This window comes from Thamnophis sirtalis, unplaced genomic scaffold, assembly GCF_051295495.1.
Source record: "Thamnophis sirtalis isolate CommonGarterSnake01/CBP01778 unplaced genomic scaffold, rThaSir2_p1.2 scaffold_4, whole genome shotgun sequence".
NCBI classification, from domain to species: domain Eukaryota; kingdom Metazoa; phylum Chordata; class Lepidosauria; order Squamata; family Natricidae; genus Thamnophis; species Thamnophis sirtalis.
This window is the reverse complement of record NW_028261384.1, coordinates 51,173,539-51,192,041: the sequence shown is the minus strand read 5'-3', so window position 1 is coordinate 51,192,041 and position 18,503 is coordinate 51,173,539. Positions and strand designations below refer to the sequence as shown.

At 42.5% G+C, this 18,503-nt stretch overlaps 1 protein-coding gene across 1 annotated transcript in view; it reads right to left on the bottom strand.

Annotated features, from left to right (window-relative positions):
* Positions 1-18,503, bottom strand: part of STT3B (STT3 oligosaccharyltransferase complex catalytic subunit B) — a 67,227-nt gene that overhangs the window by 4,589 nt on the left and 44,135 nt on the right. The window contains exons 7-13 of the mRNA XM_087712898.1: positions 17,902-18,048; positions 16,790-16,838; positions 16,038-16,192; positions 7,006-7,217; positions 6,191-6,378; positions 5,911-6,082; positions 1,102-1,275 (exon numbers count right to left, since the gene is read on the bottom strand). Of these exons, the coding sequence (XP_087569024.1) occupies positions 1,102-1,275; positions 5,911-6,082; positions 6,191-6,378; positions 7,006-7,217; positions 16,038-16,192; positions 16,790-16,838; positions 17,902-18,048 (1,097 nt within the window). The remainder of the gene's footprint in view (positions 1-1,101; positions 1,276-5,910; positions 6,083-6,190; positions 6,379-7,005; positions 7,218-16,037; positions 16,193-16,789; positions 16,839-17,901; positions 18,049-18,503) is intronic.

Below are 18,503 nucleotides of genomic sequence, written 5' to 3'. Positions count from 1 at the left end.
TTAAGATCAGGAATGATTTAAATTTTTTTAAGTTAGTTCAGCAAGAAGAAGCTAAGATCAATGTAGAGATGTTATTAATTTCTTTATTTCTTTTTTCTCAATAGATTTTAGACTGTTTGTTAAAAATCTATACCGTGTACGGGTTCTGGGAAGTCGGGGGGGGAAGGAGGAGGGGGGTCGGGGGGGAGTGGAGGGAGGGAGGGATATATATTAGGCTAGACACGATGTGTTAGATCTCAATGCAATGTGACTTCACATGTATACTGTTTTTCTCTAATTTTTCTTTAAAAATAGGATAAGCCAAATACATTAACATATAGTAGGTAATACACCGAGGGGAGGAGGAGTAGAAAAGAAGAAAGATGGGTAGAGAGGGATGGGAGGGGGGGGGATGGCGAAAAGGAAGGGGGGGAGCGGATCTGGAGAGAGGAGTGGTAGAGAGCGAGGGGAAGTAGGGTAGAGGGGGATGATGGAGGGAAGATAGAAAGTTGGAGGGTGGTGGAAGAAAGAGGTATATGGAGAATGGAAGGGCTATATTGGGCTTTTATTTTCTGGGGCCTTGTCGACAATAGGAATTGATGCCATTATTGTTTAATACTGTATGGTGTATACATGTGAGTGTATGAAAATGAAAATAAAAATATAAATAAAAAAAATTGCTAAGTGACAGATTGTCAATCAAGGATGATATGTATAGTGCTTCAAGAATTCTTACAAAAAGATAGTGGGCAATTCAAGTGTAAAATGATTTGATTACTAATTCATTTTTAAATATTCATTTCATAATTCCTTGTTTTCCTTTTTGTCTTATTGCTAAGACTAAGTGACAATATGCTTTCATTTCATTGTCACTTTTGGCTATATTGTATCAAAACATCAAATGTGACAAATATACAGTAACTACTACTTAATATGCTAGTTGATTAGGACACTACGTAATTATAGCCAGTGTATATAAGTGTCCATAGAAATATCAAACAAATTTGGGATAATTTCTTTTACAGAAAGATGAAAGCATTACACACAAGATCTTGTCAGATTAAACAAAAAGCTAAGGCAGGAATACTGAATGTGCACATTTTAAAAGCTGTTTCGACTTACCCTAATATCTTTAGGATGTTCTCCTTCTGCTATCCTTACCATCCACAAAAATTTGTTGATGTCATCACCAGAATATCCAATTACACCTCCAAAGATTATTAAGACATAATCCACATCTAGACTTTTCATGATCTCATAGGCTGCTGTCTCATTTGATGACATAGCTTTTCCTACCTAGAATATTTTTTTAAAAAAAAAATATATATATTCTCCTTAAATTTACTTTAACTTTAGGTATTTTGAATTTGGTTAAGTCTGCATGTCTTTTAAATAAACCATTCTAGTATATTCAACTTTAATAGACACAGTTTAAACCTGTGAATTAGAAATTTAACAACTTGAGTTTCAATTCCAAAGTTGCATATAAATATGTACATCAGAAAAAGTACATGTATGGGTAGTTCTGGAGTTTCCACAGCAATGTGAGGCTGGATTGTCATTGCTAAGTGATGCAGTCATATCGTGCAATGTCACATGACTGCATCATTTAGCAATGGCAATCCAGTCATGGTTGTCATTGTAATTTAAGGTGTGAAGTTGAAGCAAGACTGGTGAGTTCTAGGTACGGAGTGCAGGAGTCCACATGGAGATGGAAAAGAACTAGTTCAGGTGATGCAGAAGTTGAAGGAGATAGTGCTGTGATGTGAGTGCAGGAGGCCAGGGAAGGTGTGGTGCAAATAGCATCAAGAAGAAGGCATGGCTAGCAGTTGCCTAGTATAGATTCAGGCCAAGCATGCCTTGTCAGCAGTGGGAAGAAGATAGTGAAGGTCAGCTAAAAGCAACAAGGTTTATGATGCACAGGAAGGTGCTTACAACTAGAATTTTGCACTGCAGCATTTAGCTAGCTGTACTGTGGAACTCGAAGCCACACTTCTTGACTGAGATTGCCCTGTGGCAGAAGTAGAGGACAGCCCAAATACTGCCACTTAGTGCACTGTGTAGGGTCACAAAACGGAAAGATTGGACAAGGGGGGGGGGGAGATATGTGGACCATAGGAATTGATTTGTAGCGTGGTCATAAATGCAGACAGGTTGCTAAACAGCCCAATTTTTATCACATGATCACAAGGGAGCTATTCTAGCCATAGTTTTAGGGACCAGATATAAAAGTCATTTGTTGAAGGCTACCATACTTGTGTTGTTGAATAAATGTTGTGACCTAAGGACTACATGTAAATAGAATATATGTAAAAGTGATATGAACAAGAAAATGTTTTATTTACTTCTCTTGAAAAAAAATCTTTATTATCAAAATAATATTATCAAATCACAAGATTAGCCCTGCATACCCAACAGGTTATTGATCTCTTATGAAATAAACCCAATGCAATTTAGAATCTTGTCTAACTAAAAGATAAATTCATTTAGTAGTCTTCTACGTCACATAACAATTATATCCAAATGCAAACTTTCTAAGAATCAACCCCATTCTTTTCAAAAAATACTATTTTCTATCCAATCCTCTGTTACCTGCCAAGATGACAATAGTTTGGAAAGAAGAAATTGTCACTACTCTTTAATAGATGCAAAAACTGTGGTGACTTATTTTGCAATTTATTGTTTAAAAACTACCCTTCCATAATATCCATGGCCATATTAATTCCAGAGAAATCTGTAAATAGTTCAAAGCCCATACCATGTCCTGTGCACTCCATGAAACACATTAAAACACAATCCTATATTAAAGTATTTAATATATGGGTAATCCTTGATTTATGACTATTAAAGGGGAAGCTGCCAGTGGCAAGTCACTGGGATAAGTCTTCCCCACCTTCTTTTCCAGCTCCTTCTGTGCACATACCATACCAGTCATTGGCATCACTCCCAACATGGGGTGCATTTTCTTGAATTTGTGTCACATCCCTGCATTTCTTCCCACTCATGTTGGGACTCTCATACATCTCTCCTGACCTTCATCTCTCATGCACCCTCCATGACCTGTGCCTCTTGTGCACTCCGTTATTACATTCCCAATCCTTATTGCACTTGTTGTACTCTCCCTTGCTGTATCTCCCTTGTGCCCCTCCCACTATCCTCTAACCAGTAGCAGGGACTTATCTGTCTGCTGGCCTGGAACTTACATCTTCTTGTCAGATGCAAGATTTATGTCATTGCAGTTATCAGTATAATGTAACTTCAGCATGTTTCTGAACTATTTTTTAAATTAGAGTATTCTTGTTACTAATATAAAAAAAATCTAGCAAAAGTGCAAAAATGTTATAAGATTAAAGTACCATAATAAAGCTGATATTACATTTTAAGCTAGTTCAACTAATACAATAAAGCAGGATCAGATCAGGGATTCACTTTTGGTAAGGATCATGATGATGATTTTCTTGTTAAAAACAAGAAAAAAAGTTAAGGAAACAATTGATCTATTGCTGGGGGAAAGTGTCAAGGTGGTGACAAGCAACAGGGAGAAAACAGAACTACTTAACTCATTTTTTTTGCATCTGTCTTTATACAAAGAGATAAAACAGCCCAACCTATCAAAAACAGTACCACAAAAACAGATTAGGAACACAAAATAGGGAAGAAAATGGTAAGTGAGAACCTATCTAGATGAGTCCAAATCACCAGGACCAGATGGATTACACCCCAAGGTTCTGAAGGAACTGGCAGATGTGATCAACTGAATTGTATCTTTCAAAGATCCTGGAGCACCAGGGAACTGCCAGAGAACTGAAAAATGTAGCTGATCGTTCCCATCTTCAAAAAAGGGGAAAAAATAGATCCAGGAAACTACAAACCCATCAGTCTGACCTCAATACCAGGGAAGATTCTGGAAAAGATAATCAAGCAACGAATCAGCGAACACCTAGAACAAACAAAGTAGTAACCAAAAACAAATATGGGTTTATCAAAAACAGATTGTCAACTTGCTAAGCATATCTAGTCATATCTTGACACAGATCATGCCAGACTAATCTTATTGCATTCTTTGACAAAGTGACAAAACTAGTGGACTAGAGGAATGCTATCAATATAATTTACTTGGACTTCAGTAAGGCATTTGGCAAAGTAGACCATAACTTACTACTTATAAAATAGAAAAATGTGGGTTAGACAACATCACCACCAGATGGATTCATAACTGGCTGACCAACCACACTCAACGTGTAGTTCTCAATGGAACTGCAAGTACATGGAGGAAGATATGCAGTGGGGTACCCCAGGGCTCTGTTTTAGACCCAGTACTCTTCAACATATTCATCAATGATTTGAACGAGAGGATAGATGGGGAACTCATCAAATTTGCAGACGACATCAAGCTAGCAGGAATAGCCAACACTCTAGAAGATAGGCTTAAGATACAAAAGGATCTTGACTGACTTGAACATTGGACGCTATCTAACAAAATGAAATTGAATGGTGAAAAAAGTAGGGTGCTACATTTAGGCAAGAAAAACAAAATGCACAGGTACAGTATATGTGATACTTTGCTCAATAAGGGTGACTGTGAGAGGGATCTTGGAATCCTAGTGGACAACCATTTAAATATGAACCAGCACTGCACTGCAGCTGCCAAAAAACCCAATACAATTCTAGTTTGTGTAAACAGAGGAATAGAATCAAGATCACGTGAAGTATTAATGCCACTTTATATTGCCTTGGCAATGCCACACTTGGAATACTGCATCCAATTTTGGTCACCACTATGTAAAAAAGATGTAGAGACTCTATAAAGAGTGCAGAGAAGAGCAACAAAGATGATTAGGGGACTCGAGGATAAAACATATAAAGAATGGTTGCTGGAAATGGGTATATGTAGTCCAATGAAAAGAAGGACTAGGGGTGACATGATAGCAGTGTTCTAATATCAGGGGTTGCCACAAAGAAGAGGGAGTCAAGTTATTCTCCAAAGCACCTGAGGGTAGGACAAGAAGCAATGGGTGGAAACTAATCAAGGAGAGAAGCTACTCAGAACTAAGGAGAAATTTAATGACAGTTAGAACAATTAATCAGTGGAACAACTTGCTTCCAGAAGTTGTAAATGCTCCAACACTGGAAGTTTTTAAGAAGAGATAAGATAATCATTTGTCTGAAGTGGTGTAGGGTTTCCTGCCTAAGCAGGAGGTTGGACTAGAAGACCTCCAAGGTCCCTTCCAATTCTGTTATTCTATTTTCTATTTTTTTTTTAGATGATGATGATTTACAAAATATATATATTAAGGGTATCAGCATTTTAACCCTTTCATGTTTAACCTTTGTTGCAGATTTAAAAACAAAAAGATTCTTAGGAGCTGCAAACAACACATATTGAGGACTGCAAGTGCAAATGGCTTACAGGATGTCCTCTTGGTGAATGAACAAGTTATATAACCAGTCTCATAAACATGAATTTTCTCCATCTCCTATCTAAAATTCAATTTTAATATCGGAGTATGTTATTTTATTGGGAGAAAAATAAACTCAGCTGAGATTTGTGAGGCAAAAACATTACTATTTGGATAAATAACCAGTTCTTATTATATGCTAGCTTCATTTGGGGTGCCTTGTAAAGTTCACATGCAAGAAAACATGCTGTTTAAAATAGCAATAACATTTTTTAAAATTTCAACCTTGGAAAAATAAGACACAGATACTGAAATCAGTCTACATATATCAATATATTTTCTTCATAAAACTTGAAAATTATATTAGCTGTGAACTGAATCCCATAAAAATCCTACTGTAATCTTGGCACATTCCAGTTTTATAATCTTTTTTTTTAGAATTAAGCTTTGATGATCATAACTGAATATAATGTTCAATATATTACAATGTAACCAATACGTACAGTGACAGCTGTGATCAATCACTACATACCAGAGCTATGTGGCTGTTATTCCAAGTGTTATTATCAACTAGTGTAGTTCGATTTGCCATTCCAGCAATTTGATAGCCATAATCCCACCAAGACATTACTCTTGCATGTTCATCTGTATTTTGTCTTAGCCAGTAATATGCTTCCCTAAAGTCATCCAAAATGTTCCTTGTGCTATTAGAAAAACAAGTTAAGATTGTGTCAAAATAATTGCTACATATTAGCAATATTTTAATTACAATGTATCATAAATAATGGATACATAAAAATAGTAAATCTTACCCATCATGATTGTAAGAGGCTAAGACAACACTTGGACTGGAATAGGCATTGCTGGTTACCCATGTACAGTGAACAGCAAACATCATCAATAGCATTAGCATTAACATTGTGACAATACTCTTTATATTGGGTCCAAGACCTTCTTCAATTTTCTCTTGCTCAGATATATGTTTCCTCACTTTACCTGCCTGAGCAAAGAAAACAAATCAAACCTTTCCTTTTAATCTATCAGATTTCAGAGTTTAAATATCCTGTTTTTAGTAATGAAAATCTCATCATTTCTGATTTTAAAAAGCACTTTACAAATTGAAATATTTCAGGTGAAAAGGGTTTTCAAAATGGAATGTATGAAGGGATACTAATAGTCTAAACCTACCCTCATTTAATATATTCAACCATATTTTGGATATTAAAATTATATAATAATAATAATAATAATGAAAGGAAAAAATGAAGAGTTTGATGAAGTATGCAGAGATCATAAACAATAGGAGGTCCCCAATCTACTGGGTCGTGGCCTGTTTGAAATCATGGCGCTTTATGTGCGAGCGCAAGAGCTCTGCACTCACACGAGTGCAAGGGCCTGCTGCTCCATTTCCATGAGGAAGGCACATGCATGCCCACAGTTCACACCAATGAAACTGTGTGCGCACGGGTGTCTGCCACTCCACACACACACACTTTGGCAGTGGGCTGCCAAGGTGAAAATGTTGGGGACAGCTGATAAACATTATTTCCACATATGATTTTCACCTACTTTAAATATATCTGTTTAAATTAATTTAGATTGATATCAAACTTTTTTCAAGGCTCACCTTATCATAAAGGTTTCCTGGATTTCTTTTATCATCTTCATCACTACTATCTTCTACTGGAGGATTTTCTCTCTTCATATCATCACCCAAATAATGTTCAAAAACATTTGAGAAAGCAATAGCTGACAACATACAAACCACTGGAGTCAAAGTTAGCATGAGGCGAACCATCACTCCAGCAAAATAAACAGCACTGATTGCATACAAAGCCACTGCAAAGAAAACCAGACATTCAGTTTTAAAATTAGGTTTCTCACGGATGCAATTTTTCAAGTGCACTATAAGTTTGAATTAAAGTTTGAATGTTTATTTCCCGGAAGTTTATATGAATGAAACTCTATCATCATTATCCTTAAAAAGAAGGGGCTATTTAATGATTGCTAATTTCTTGCCTCAGCTCATGCCCATCTAAAAGCCCGAAAGTATGCAAATGCAACTAAATTAATAGGTACTACTTTGGTGGGTGACAATGTTGGCTCCTTCAGCCAAGAAACTGAAACGAGCACTGTGCCTAGAGTTGGACACAACTGACAGGGAAACCTTTACCTTTTTAGTAAGTAGCTTTTGCTCTAGTAGTCAGCTTTTGTCATCATATCAGCCTCAAAATTCTCAATATGTTATGTTTTAACTGGAGTAATTTTTGCTGAATCCAGCATTACATTCAGTGAATTCAGAAAGTATTCAGACCCCTTCACTTTTGACAATTTTGTTATGCTGATCACGTTTCTAGAGTTGTTCAAAAAACTGAAATACAACATTGGCGTAAGTATTCAGACCATTTGCAACAACACTTGAAATTTAGCTCAGGTGCCTTCCATTTCTCTTGACAGCTGCTGACATGTTCCTACACCTTGATTGAGATCTACCTATGGTAAATTATATTGATTGGATGATTTGGAAATGAACACACCTCTCTATAGAAGGCCTCACAGCTGACAATGCATAATTTATTTATTTATTTGTCAAACATGTATAAGATAACAAGTATAGGTATGAACATAAACATGAACAAAGGAAGTAAATACAGATAAATGGGGACAATAAGACAGGGACAATAGGAACGTTGGTGTGCTTATGCACGCTCACTGGATAATGTGGCAGAGCAAAAGCCATGAGGTTAAAGGAACTGCCTGCAGAGCTCAGAGACAGGATTATTGCAAGCACAGATCTGGGGAAAGCTACAATAAGATTTCTGGTGCACTGAAAGTTCCTAAGAGCACAGTGGTCTCCATAATTCTCAAATGGAAGAAGTTTGGCACAACCAGGACTTGTCTAAGACCTGGATGCCCAGTCAAACTGAGCAACTGGGGGAGAAGGGCTTCAGTAAGAGAAGTGACCAAGAATCTAATGACCACTCTGACTGAACTCCAGAGATCCTATGTGGAGATGGGACAGAATTCCAGAAGAACAAACCACTGCAACCCTCCACTGATCTGGGCTTTAGGACAGAGTAGCTAGATGGAAGCTCTCCTCAGTGCAAAATACATGAAATCCCACTTGGAGTTTGCAAAAAAGCACCTGAAGGACCCTCAGGCTGTAACAAACAAGATTCTCTGGTCTGATGAAACCAAGATTGAATTGTTTGGCCTCAATTCTAAACATTATATTTGGAGGAAACCAGGCACCACTCATCATTTGCCCAATATCATCCCAACAGTGAAGCATAGGGGTTGACAACATTATGCTGTGAGGGTGTTTTCAGCAGCAGGTACTGGGAGACTGGTCAGGGTTGAGGGAAAGCTGAATGGAGCAAAGTTCAGGAATATCCTCAGTGAAAACCTGTTCCACAGTGTTCAGGACCCCCGACTGGGCTGAAGGTTAACTTTCCAACATGACAACGATCCTAAGCACACAATCAGGACAACACAGGTATGACTTAGGGACAACTCTCTGAAGGTCAAAGAGTGACCTACCCAGAGTCCTGACTTGAACTCTATTGAACATCTCTGGAGGAACCTGAAAATAGCAGTTGGTCTTACCTGAACTGCATGTTTAAGAGAAGGTGTGGGAGGAGTAACACATGGGTATTAACCCAGCCCTCTTGCCCTGGAGTCTGAGGATAATCTTTTGAGGCCACACCTCTGATCCTCCTTCTCTCCCAGATTAACCGATGGTCGTAGCAGAGCCCTGGAAGGAAAGAACAACAGAACAACGCAAGCACATATCCTTCCTATTGGCCCTGACTGACCACTGAGCTAACTCAGGCCCCTGGCGCAGGGCGCCCTAAACAAGGGAGGGAAGTGACTCCTCCCACACCTTCTCTTAAACATGCAGTTCAGGTAAGACCAACTGCCTGTTTCCAGAGTGAGGTGTGGTAGGAGTAACACATGGGACATACCAAAGCTAGATGTCCTAGGGAGGGATCAATGGGCCTGAGCCTCTTGAGAGTCTAGGACTCCCTGCAGAACCCTCCTACCAAAGGCTGCCTCTGCGGAGGCGGAGGCATCTAGACGGTAATGCCTAATGAATGGTGAAGGAGACGCCCAGGCGGCGGCCCGGCAGATCTCTTCTATGGGAGTCTGGGTGGCCCAGGCTGCTGAGGCAGCCGCACTTCTGGTGGAGTGCGCTGTGATGCCCTCTGGGACCTGAATTCCCTGTGCCTTGTAGGCCTGTGAGATGGCCGCCCTGATCCACCTGCTAATGGTGGCTGGAGAAACCTTGGCCCCTCTGGTGGACGGTTGATATGAAACGAAGAGGGCTTCTGAACGCCTGAATGGTGCCATTCGTTTCAGGTATATGCGTAAGGCTCTTCTGACATCCAACTTGTGCCACAATCTTTCCCTATCCCTGGAGGGCTGCCGACAGAAGTCCAGCAGAACAATCTCTAGAGCCCTGTGGAAGGGTAAGTTGACTTTGGGCATGAACGCGGGGTCCAATTTGAGGATGACCCGGTTCTCTAGAAAGGTGCAGAGGTCCACTCTGCTGGACAGAGTGTTGATCTTGGATACTCTCCTGGCTGAGGTGATGGAACTATACCCTTTGTCTGACATGGAAAATGACCTTAAGGGTTAGGAATTGTAGGGAAACTTCCCTCAAGGGTTCGAATGGTGCCTCCGTCAATGCTTGGAGGACCGTGGGCAGATCCTAGGTAGGGAATCGATGAACCACTGGGAGTTTCAGATTCGTTGCTCCTTTAAGGAAGCACCTGAGGACCGGATTTTGGGACAGAGGTGGTGCGTCCACCCCCAACCCCCAGGATCGTGGAGAGGGCAGAGACCTGTCTCCTAAGGGTGCTGGGGGCCAGACCTTTCTCCAGGCCTTCCTGTAGGAAGTCCAGAACTTGGGGAACAGAAGCCGAGGCTGGAACTATACCTTTGTCTGACACCAGTCAGCAAAAGCAATCCAGGAGGCGTTGTAAATGCGGGTGGTGGACTGCCTCCTGGACGCCTCGACGGTCCTAATGACCTTAGCGGAAAAATGGGCCCCTCTCAGTTGTACCCGCTCAATCGCCAGACAGTCAGATGGAGCCACTCCGGATTCGGATGCTCCAGCGATACCTGGTGAAGGGACACCTCCCCTGGGGGAATCCTCCAGTGAGGAGCCGAGGACAGCTCCACCGAGTCTGCTAGCCAGGGGTGGTGTGGCCAGAAGGGAGCCACTAGAATCATCTCTGTTCCCTCTGACACCAGCCTTCTCAGAACCCCGGGAATGAGAAGGGGGGGGGAGGTGTAGAATAGACCTGGTGGCCATCTGCAGCGAAGGGTGTCCATGTCCATGGCTCCTCTGGACGGGAACCTTGATATGAAGCTCGGCAGCTGGGCGTTTGCTGTGGTTGTGAAGAGATCCACCGTCGCGCGCCCAAACCTCTCGCAGATCCGCAGGAAGACGCTGGGATGGAGCTGCCACTCTCCGTTGTCGAACGATGTCCCTGCTGAGCCAATCCGCTTGCTGGTTCTCCGTCCCGGAGATGTGTTCTGCTCTGATGGACTGGAGATGTCTCTCTGCCCAGTTTACTAGTCGGAGGGCCTCGTCGTGGAGGGCCTTGGAGTGGGTGCCCCCCTGTCTGTTCACGTAGGCCTTGGTTGCCACGTTGTCCGTCAGGACCAGGACATGATGAAGGTCACCGTGGTCTTGAAATGGCGTAGGGCCAGGTGGATGGCCCTGAGCTCCAACCAGTTTATGTTGTTGCGCAGATCTGTCGGGGTCCAGCGGCCCTGGGCTATCTGAGACTCCAGATGTGCTCCCCAGCTCGCGTCTGTCGTGAGTATCTTCCTTGCTGGCTCCTTGAAGAAATATCCCTTGTCCAATGCTGGGGACAGCCACCAACGGAGCGAGAGCAGCACCTGGGGTGACACTCGAACCTTGAATGTGGCGTCACTCGTCCCGGCCTTCTGGTATGGAAGCAGGAACCACTGAAGCTCCCTGGTGTGTAGGCGAGCCCAAGGCATGATCCCTATACAAGAAATGAATTTCCCGAGGAGCCTGGAAAGAAGAACTACAGGAACAGAACGTAATTTGCGAACTTCATGAATCAGCTGTACAATATTGTCCTTTCAATCCTGGGGGAGGAAAACCTCCCCCGACACCGAATCTATAATAGATCCAAGATGGTGGAGCCTGGTAGATGGGACCAGGTGACTATTCTCCAGGTTGATGGAGAACCCCAGGGATCTGAGCGTGTTGATGGTCCTGCCTGTCCCTGTCTGGGGACCTGGCTAGGACGAGAATGTCATCTAGGTAACAAAAGTCTTACTGGGAAGGAGCGCAGGTGACCTGCGGCCGCAGCCAGCACCTTGGTAAAGGTCCTGGGTGCTGAAGCCAACCCGAAGGGGAGGGCCCTGTATTGGAAGTGGTTGCCTTTGTGGGAAAACCTAAGGAACCTGCGATGTTCCGGGCGATTCTGATGTGAAGGTAGGCCTCCGTGAGGTCAATGGAGGCCAAGAAGTCGCCCTGTCGGATGCCCTCTAAGATGGATTTTAGGGAAGCCATCTTAAACCTACGGTAGACCACCCTGGAATTGAGAAGTTTAAGATCCAGGATGGCTCTCCACCCCCCCTGAACTCTTGGGGACCAAGAACAGGTTAGAGTAGAACCCGGAGCCCTTCTCCCCTTCTGGGACCCTCTCAATGGCCTTGATATCTAACAGGTGTTTGATGGCCTTGGCCTTAAGGGCCCGCTTGGTGGGATCCCTGGAGGAGGTGAAGGTACGGAATCTATCAGGGGGTTGCGAGTGAAACTCCAGCTGTAACCTGAGCTTAACAGTCTGGAGAACCCACTCGTTGGAAGTGACGCGTTCCCAAGCATCCGCAAAAAGTGAGAGGTGACCGCCGATGGGGTGATTCGCGAACGAATCACTTGAATCTGCGGAAAGGACGGCGCTCCCTCCTCGAAAGGGCCGCTTGCTCTGCTGCTGGCCCCTGCACCTATCCCTAGGGAACTGCCTATCCTCTTGTCGATAGAATCTGGGGTTCTGGTACCTCTGGTTCTGGCCGTCGGACTCAGTCGGGCGGTAGAATGTTCTCCTGGGGTACGGAGCATGCCAGTGATCTGACCGTCTGGTTGGAGCCGGGAAGATCTTTCGCTTATTCTTGTCCTCCACTAGGATAGGGTCCAGCAAGGCGCCAAAAAGCTTGTCCCCGGAGTAGTCCTGCCAGGTGCCACTTAGTTCGGGATTCTGCCTGCCAGTGTCGCAACCACAGCAGGCGCCTGGATGATACAGAGGATGATAAAGCTCGAGAGGCATACTTAACTGAGTGTAAGGTGGCATCAGCTGAGAACTGTGTGGCTGCCAGCACCTTAGAGATGTCCTGCAGAAGTCGTACCTCCGTGGCCGGAGTCCTGTCTCTCAGCTGTTCTAGCCATAACACTGTAGACCTATGAAAGAAGGAAGCAGAAGCTGCTGCCCTAATGGCCCAGGTTATCGCTTTGAATGTTTTCCGCAGAACGATGTCTGCCTTCTTGTCCTCTGCTTTCAGGCAGTTGGCGATGTCTCCAGTGACCACGGCTGAAGCTGAAGCTAGGGTGGCAACCGGATTGTCCACCTCGGGGACCTGCAGAGCTTGGGCAAATGTATGATTAAGATCATAGAATCTCGGTTCATTGCCCCCCAGGTTGAGAAAGGAGCCTAGCTTAACCCACTGGGATTTAAGCACCTCCATGAACATCTCTGGAGTGGGAATCTCTTCCTTTTCCACTGGTGGCCTATGGAAAGGACCCTTCTTTTTCCTCCCGCTAGTGCTGGGTGTGGTAGTCGCAGGCCTGGGATCTGGCGGGGGATCCAGGTCTGCTGTGGCCCTGGCCTTGTGGAGTAAGGAACTAAATAAGGGGGGGGGGGAAGGCCAGCAATATTGGGGGCCTCAGTTGACTGGGCATCCTTATCTTCAGAGAGTCCCACCTCCTTCAACTCTCCCTCCTCCAATTCTGAGGCCCCACTGGCAGTGGAGGGGGAGGGAGACCTGGGTCCTCTGGTAGCAGAGGCCCTGGGGGGGATCCTGGTTACCCCTGGGCTGGTCCCGGGGAGGCCTACTCCTGGAACTCTGGGGTTGCTGATTCATTCCAGAGGTCATTATTTGGGCTATGGCCCTGGCTAACACCTCCTGGAAGCTTGCAGAAAGCTCAGGGAAGGTTGGAGTTCTGGAGGCTGTGGTGAGCCTTTGTGCTCAAGAGATTGAGGTGCCAATGGGTACCTGCCTGGACTGGGTGCCCTGCGCCCAAAGGAGCCGTTCCTCGCCTCAAATGGGAGTGCAGGCGAGAGAGGGGGCAATAATGAGCTGTGCCCTCTGCCTGAGCCCCTAGGGGACTCTGGGGACGCCCCCTGGGACTCTTACCAAGGCTGGGAGCCTGTGGGGGGAGCGAGATCTGGAAGGGGAAGGGCTGATAGTGGCCCTGAACCTTCTAGCAGAGGCCCTGGTGAACCGAACCTCCTTTCTCAAGGTTCCCTTCCTCTGGGGCCTGGGGGTGCCTCTCTTGGTAGGGGACCTCCCTCTGGTATCTGGGGATTCCTTCCTGGAGGCCCCTCGCCCGGATCCAACTCCACTTGGGCTTTGGGCCTGGCACCCCTGATCCTAGCCGCCACCGCCATTGTACTCACAGTTCTACCGTTTACCGCCTCCCCTTTCTCTGGCCAGCCTTGCTTGAGAAAAATCCCTGCCGCCGATCTGCGGCCCAGCTGCCGGCACACCGCTTGGATTGGGCCCTCCCCAGAGAACCAGCGGAGTTTGGGGCCTTGGAAGCCTCTTTCGGCTTCCGCGGTGCTGTTTTGAGCGCTCCCAGCGCCTGTAGAGGGAACGCTGGTCATGCGCTTGCCCACGTGCTCTGGTTGGAGGACCAAGATGGTGGCCGCCGAGCTGCGACCCGAATCCCTGCAGCTGGAGAGCGTTGGGGGAGGAATCCAATGGCTCCCCAGTCCTCAAATGGCCTCCTGGGTGCGTGGAGCCTCCAAACGCCCCATGCGGCCTTTCCTCCGCTTACGCTACCATCTGGTCGCTGGGAGTCGCGCTAGCCGGTGGCGCGGCTGGCTTGCGACGCTGAGCACACTAAGGAGGGGTGAGGTGCTCTTCAGTGCGCATTCTGTGAAGAAAAAGCCTTGAAGCCTGAAGAATCCGAAGGATGGTGGAAAAAGAAGTCTGGAAGAAAAAACCTGCAAAAAGAACCTCGTTTCCAAGGTGAGGGAGAGTAGGAAAAAAACACTCCTTCTGGGCTGGAGTCTGAGGTTAATCTGGGAGAGAGAAGGAGGATCAGAGGTGTGGCCTCAAAAGATTATCCTCAGACTCCAGGGCAAGAGGGCTGGATTAATACCCATGTGTTACTCCTCCCACACCTCACTCTGGAAACTGGCTGTACACTATTGATTGCCATCCAACCTGACTGAGCTCGAGAGGATTTGCAAGGAAGAATGGCAGAAATTCCCCAATCTGTGCAAAGTTTGTCCCATCATACCCTGAAAGATTTGAGGCTGTAATTGATGCCGAATGTGCTTCAACGAAGTACTGAGTGAAGGGTCTGAATACTTCTGCCAAAGTTTTAAAAATTTTTTTACAGACATTTCTAAAATTCAGTTTTCACTTTGTTACTGTAGAGTATTGAATATAGATTAATGAGAAAAAAATTAATTTCAACAACTGCAGCATACCAAAATTGACAAAAATGAAGGGGGTCTGAATACTTCCTGAATGGACTATAAATATCATAAGTAAATAAATAAAATAAACATATAATTGGGCCTAAATCAATGAAACACTGGAGACAAAAAGGGGTCTATCCTTCTTGTCCTGCATGTTCTCAATATTCTCAAGCCATTTTGAAAACGTTACAATAGGAAGATAAAACTTTGAGGAGGGGGAATAACTGAAAAATATATCAAATTTATCCCCACAATGGATTAGCCTGGATATCAGTCTAATATGCCAAACAAATTTAGGAATTTACAGGAATTATTTCTTGCCCAGCAAAAATGAAACAAGGACTGTGCCTGCTAATAGAAGATACCTGCTATAATTATTTCACTATTTACTGAATAGTATTTTGAGCATCATAAACTTCTAGGTAATGCAATAAAATACAAAAACACATTTTTTCACAACAGTGCAGAATGGAAAGAAATCAAATTAGAGGATGTGAGAGGGCAGGATGCCTAAGATTACCTAGCACTTGGGTTGATAATGGTAGGGCTGCCTGTGGGCACCAACAATGAAAGAGTGAACCCTCTTCCTCCTTAGAGAAGGCTAGGGAAATGAGGATGATTTTTTTCTCATGGTCCATAACTCCCTTGGTTTTCCCTTCTCCCCCCCCCCCCCCCCCAACAAAGTGGAAGGCAGTTCTGTGGGTCAGCCAAGGAGAAGGAGGAGGTAGCTTCATTGGGGCTTTCCTGAAGATAGCGACGAGAGGATAAACAACACAAGCCTATATGACTCAGCAGGTTATGGATTGTCTAATATAAAAATAAAAGTATAAAATGACATTAATCATAAAGAAATTAATGAACCTAATTAAAAATGCATTAAGTATCATTTTTAATTCCTCAGAGATATGTTCTAATAAACATAACAAGAATTCTAGCAATTCAAAGTAGTTTCATTTTTAAAAGTTCTTACCAAAGACTCTTTCATCATTGATATTTTTAATGCAGAACCACAGGCCTGCTGGGAAAGTACAGACGAGAATATGTAGATCAAAAAAGAAGGAAACCCAAGTTGTAGGCTGATGCTCTGATACCGAGGCAATGATCGGGATGTGAATTTTTGCATACCTTTTAAAAAAGAATCAAATTCAACAATATGTCCTACATATTTCAGTTAAATTACAGAAATTAAGAAAAAGTGGTTCTCAAACTTTCTTTGGCTCCTTGAATGATATGATCAAATGTAGCTATTTATTCAAAGAATAAAAAAATGGCATGTCATAAATATCAAAGTATTCTTTTGCATCTTAAAAATCACACTAACAAGGTAAGACATATTCATATTCTATTCAATGAAATAATGTTACCTTCTTCTTTAAAGTGTGTATATATTAATACAATGAATCACAAAAAGAAGACAATATAGAACAGTAAGTATAAATTCAATATTAATCATGAATAAATTATAGAAGATGAATCCAAAGATGAAATATAAGAAACTAAAATAAAAACCATTTTTAAAAAAGTAAAAGTTCTTGTACTGTAATATAAAAAAATTCTATTGACACTAATGGAAATTTTAAAGTATTTTAGTGTAGACAGTAAAAGCTGTTATGCTTGATTTTTTTTTTCTTGCTGGGAGAGAGATGGAGTGGTGTTTAGTGGCTAACTGTTTTCCATTAACAGGTCAAAGATTACGTAATTTTACCTTATATTCATACCTACCCAGTATCCCATAATGAGTAGAATCTGCCACTCCATGGTGCAATGTAACCTGAAAATATATATTCCGGTAACTTAGCAGCTACTGTGCAAATATATATTAATTTTCAAACCTTCAAAACAAACTGTTCTCTCAGTCTATATTAAAAAATATTTGTCTCCAACTTTACTTTTAAACTAATTTCCTTAGTCCCAACTATAAAGTAAATTGTTCCTTTTTCATGTATTGATACTTATTTTTACTGACTGTCTGTACCATTTTAGTTGTACAACAAACTACAGAGGTCTCTAACAATGAAAGATAGAACTTCCCTTAAGTTGCAGATTCTTTAATGGTCTCAAACAGGGATTAAAAAAAAAGATCAGAATGGAAACTTTAAAGTGTGCATTTCTGTTCTACTTGAACCTTTGTTTCAAATTCTTTAAAACATTTTAACATTCTACTTCTCTGCAATAAAATGTATGCTTCTTATGAAACGTCTACTAACAATTCCAAAGATACTACATTATCTGAAATTATTATTTTATGAACAGAGGTAGACATAAAATACCGTTTTGACTCCAGGCTAGATATAGTTTGGCAGAAATGAAACATTAACATTTATGTTAATTCTGAACAGAATAAAATCTTGGCAGAGTGAATAGGGCAAGGCTCATTCACACCATCCCTATCTCTCCCCGCATAAATTCCCAGTATAACATATCCACTGGCTGAACTGCTCTCCACATTCCCAGAGTCTTTCCCCCCCATCTTTCACCAACATTTCAGCACAATGTATCATAGATCTGACTGCCCTCACCTTCCCAGCACCTTCATTCCCTCCCCATGGCATAGGCTACTGGCTTGCCCAGAGCCATTTGTCATAAGCTGTTGATGTCCTTGCCTTTTCTCCTGCTACCCATAACCAATTTTACTCATCCATGTTATTCCATGCACAGAAAGAAAAAATATCCCAAAACAAATGTATTGTATCTGGGCACAGACTCCCAAGCTAGCTGCGATATGCATGGAAAAATTAATATGAGGAACATTTGCAGATCTCTACCCAATAATTATTTTGAGCTGTCAGAAAGTTTTCTATGACAACAGGAAACATTTATTGGATACCACTTACCTGTATATGTTAAGTAGATAACGCTCAGGAATACAATTCCAGCAGCCAAAGATATACCTAAGAAGAATAATGTCTGAAATTCTTGCTTTGTTAGTCTGTCCCTCATATACTGCAGGAAAGCATAGGCTTGCAGAAGAGCAAATACACCTATTAAAATGCAAAGAAACAGTTGTGTTTTGTTTAACAAACAGTCCTCGCTCTAAACAAATGCTAATCTTAAGTAATTTTGCTCACATTATGCATGTTTCTTTTACTGATTTTATGTATTTACATGGATTTCTTTATATGTTACCATATGTATGACCATTGTATTTTAAGATGTTCTTGTTTTGCTAATGTATGTTCATTACCTGTAATATTCTTTTATTTTTTTCTGCAGCTTATTCCCCCCCCCCATGTTCATTTTTTTTATTACTCACTGAAATATTTAAAATGTCAATTCATTTTTATTTTTATGCTTAATTTTATTTTTTTCAACTACTTATTTCTATGAAACAAGTTGAACTGAATCTGAAAAAGGAATTAATTAAAATGCTTTGGGACAAAATACAATCCTGAATTACAATAATGATAAAACATCAAATTGACACATTTCTATCATA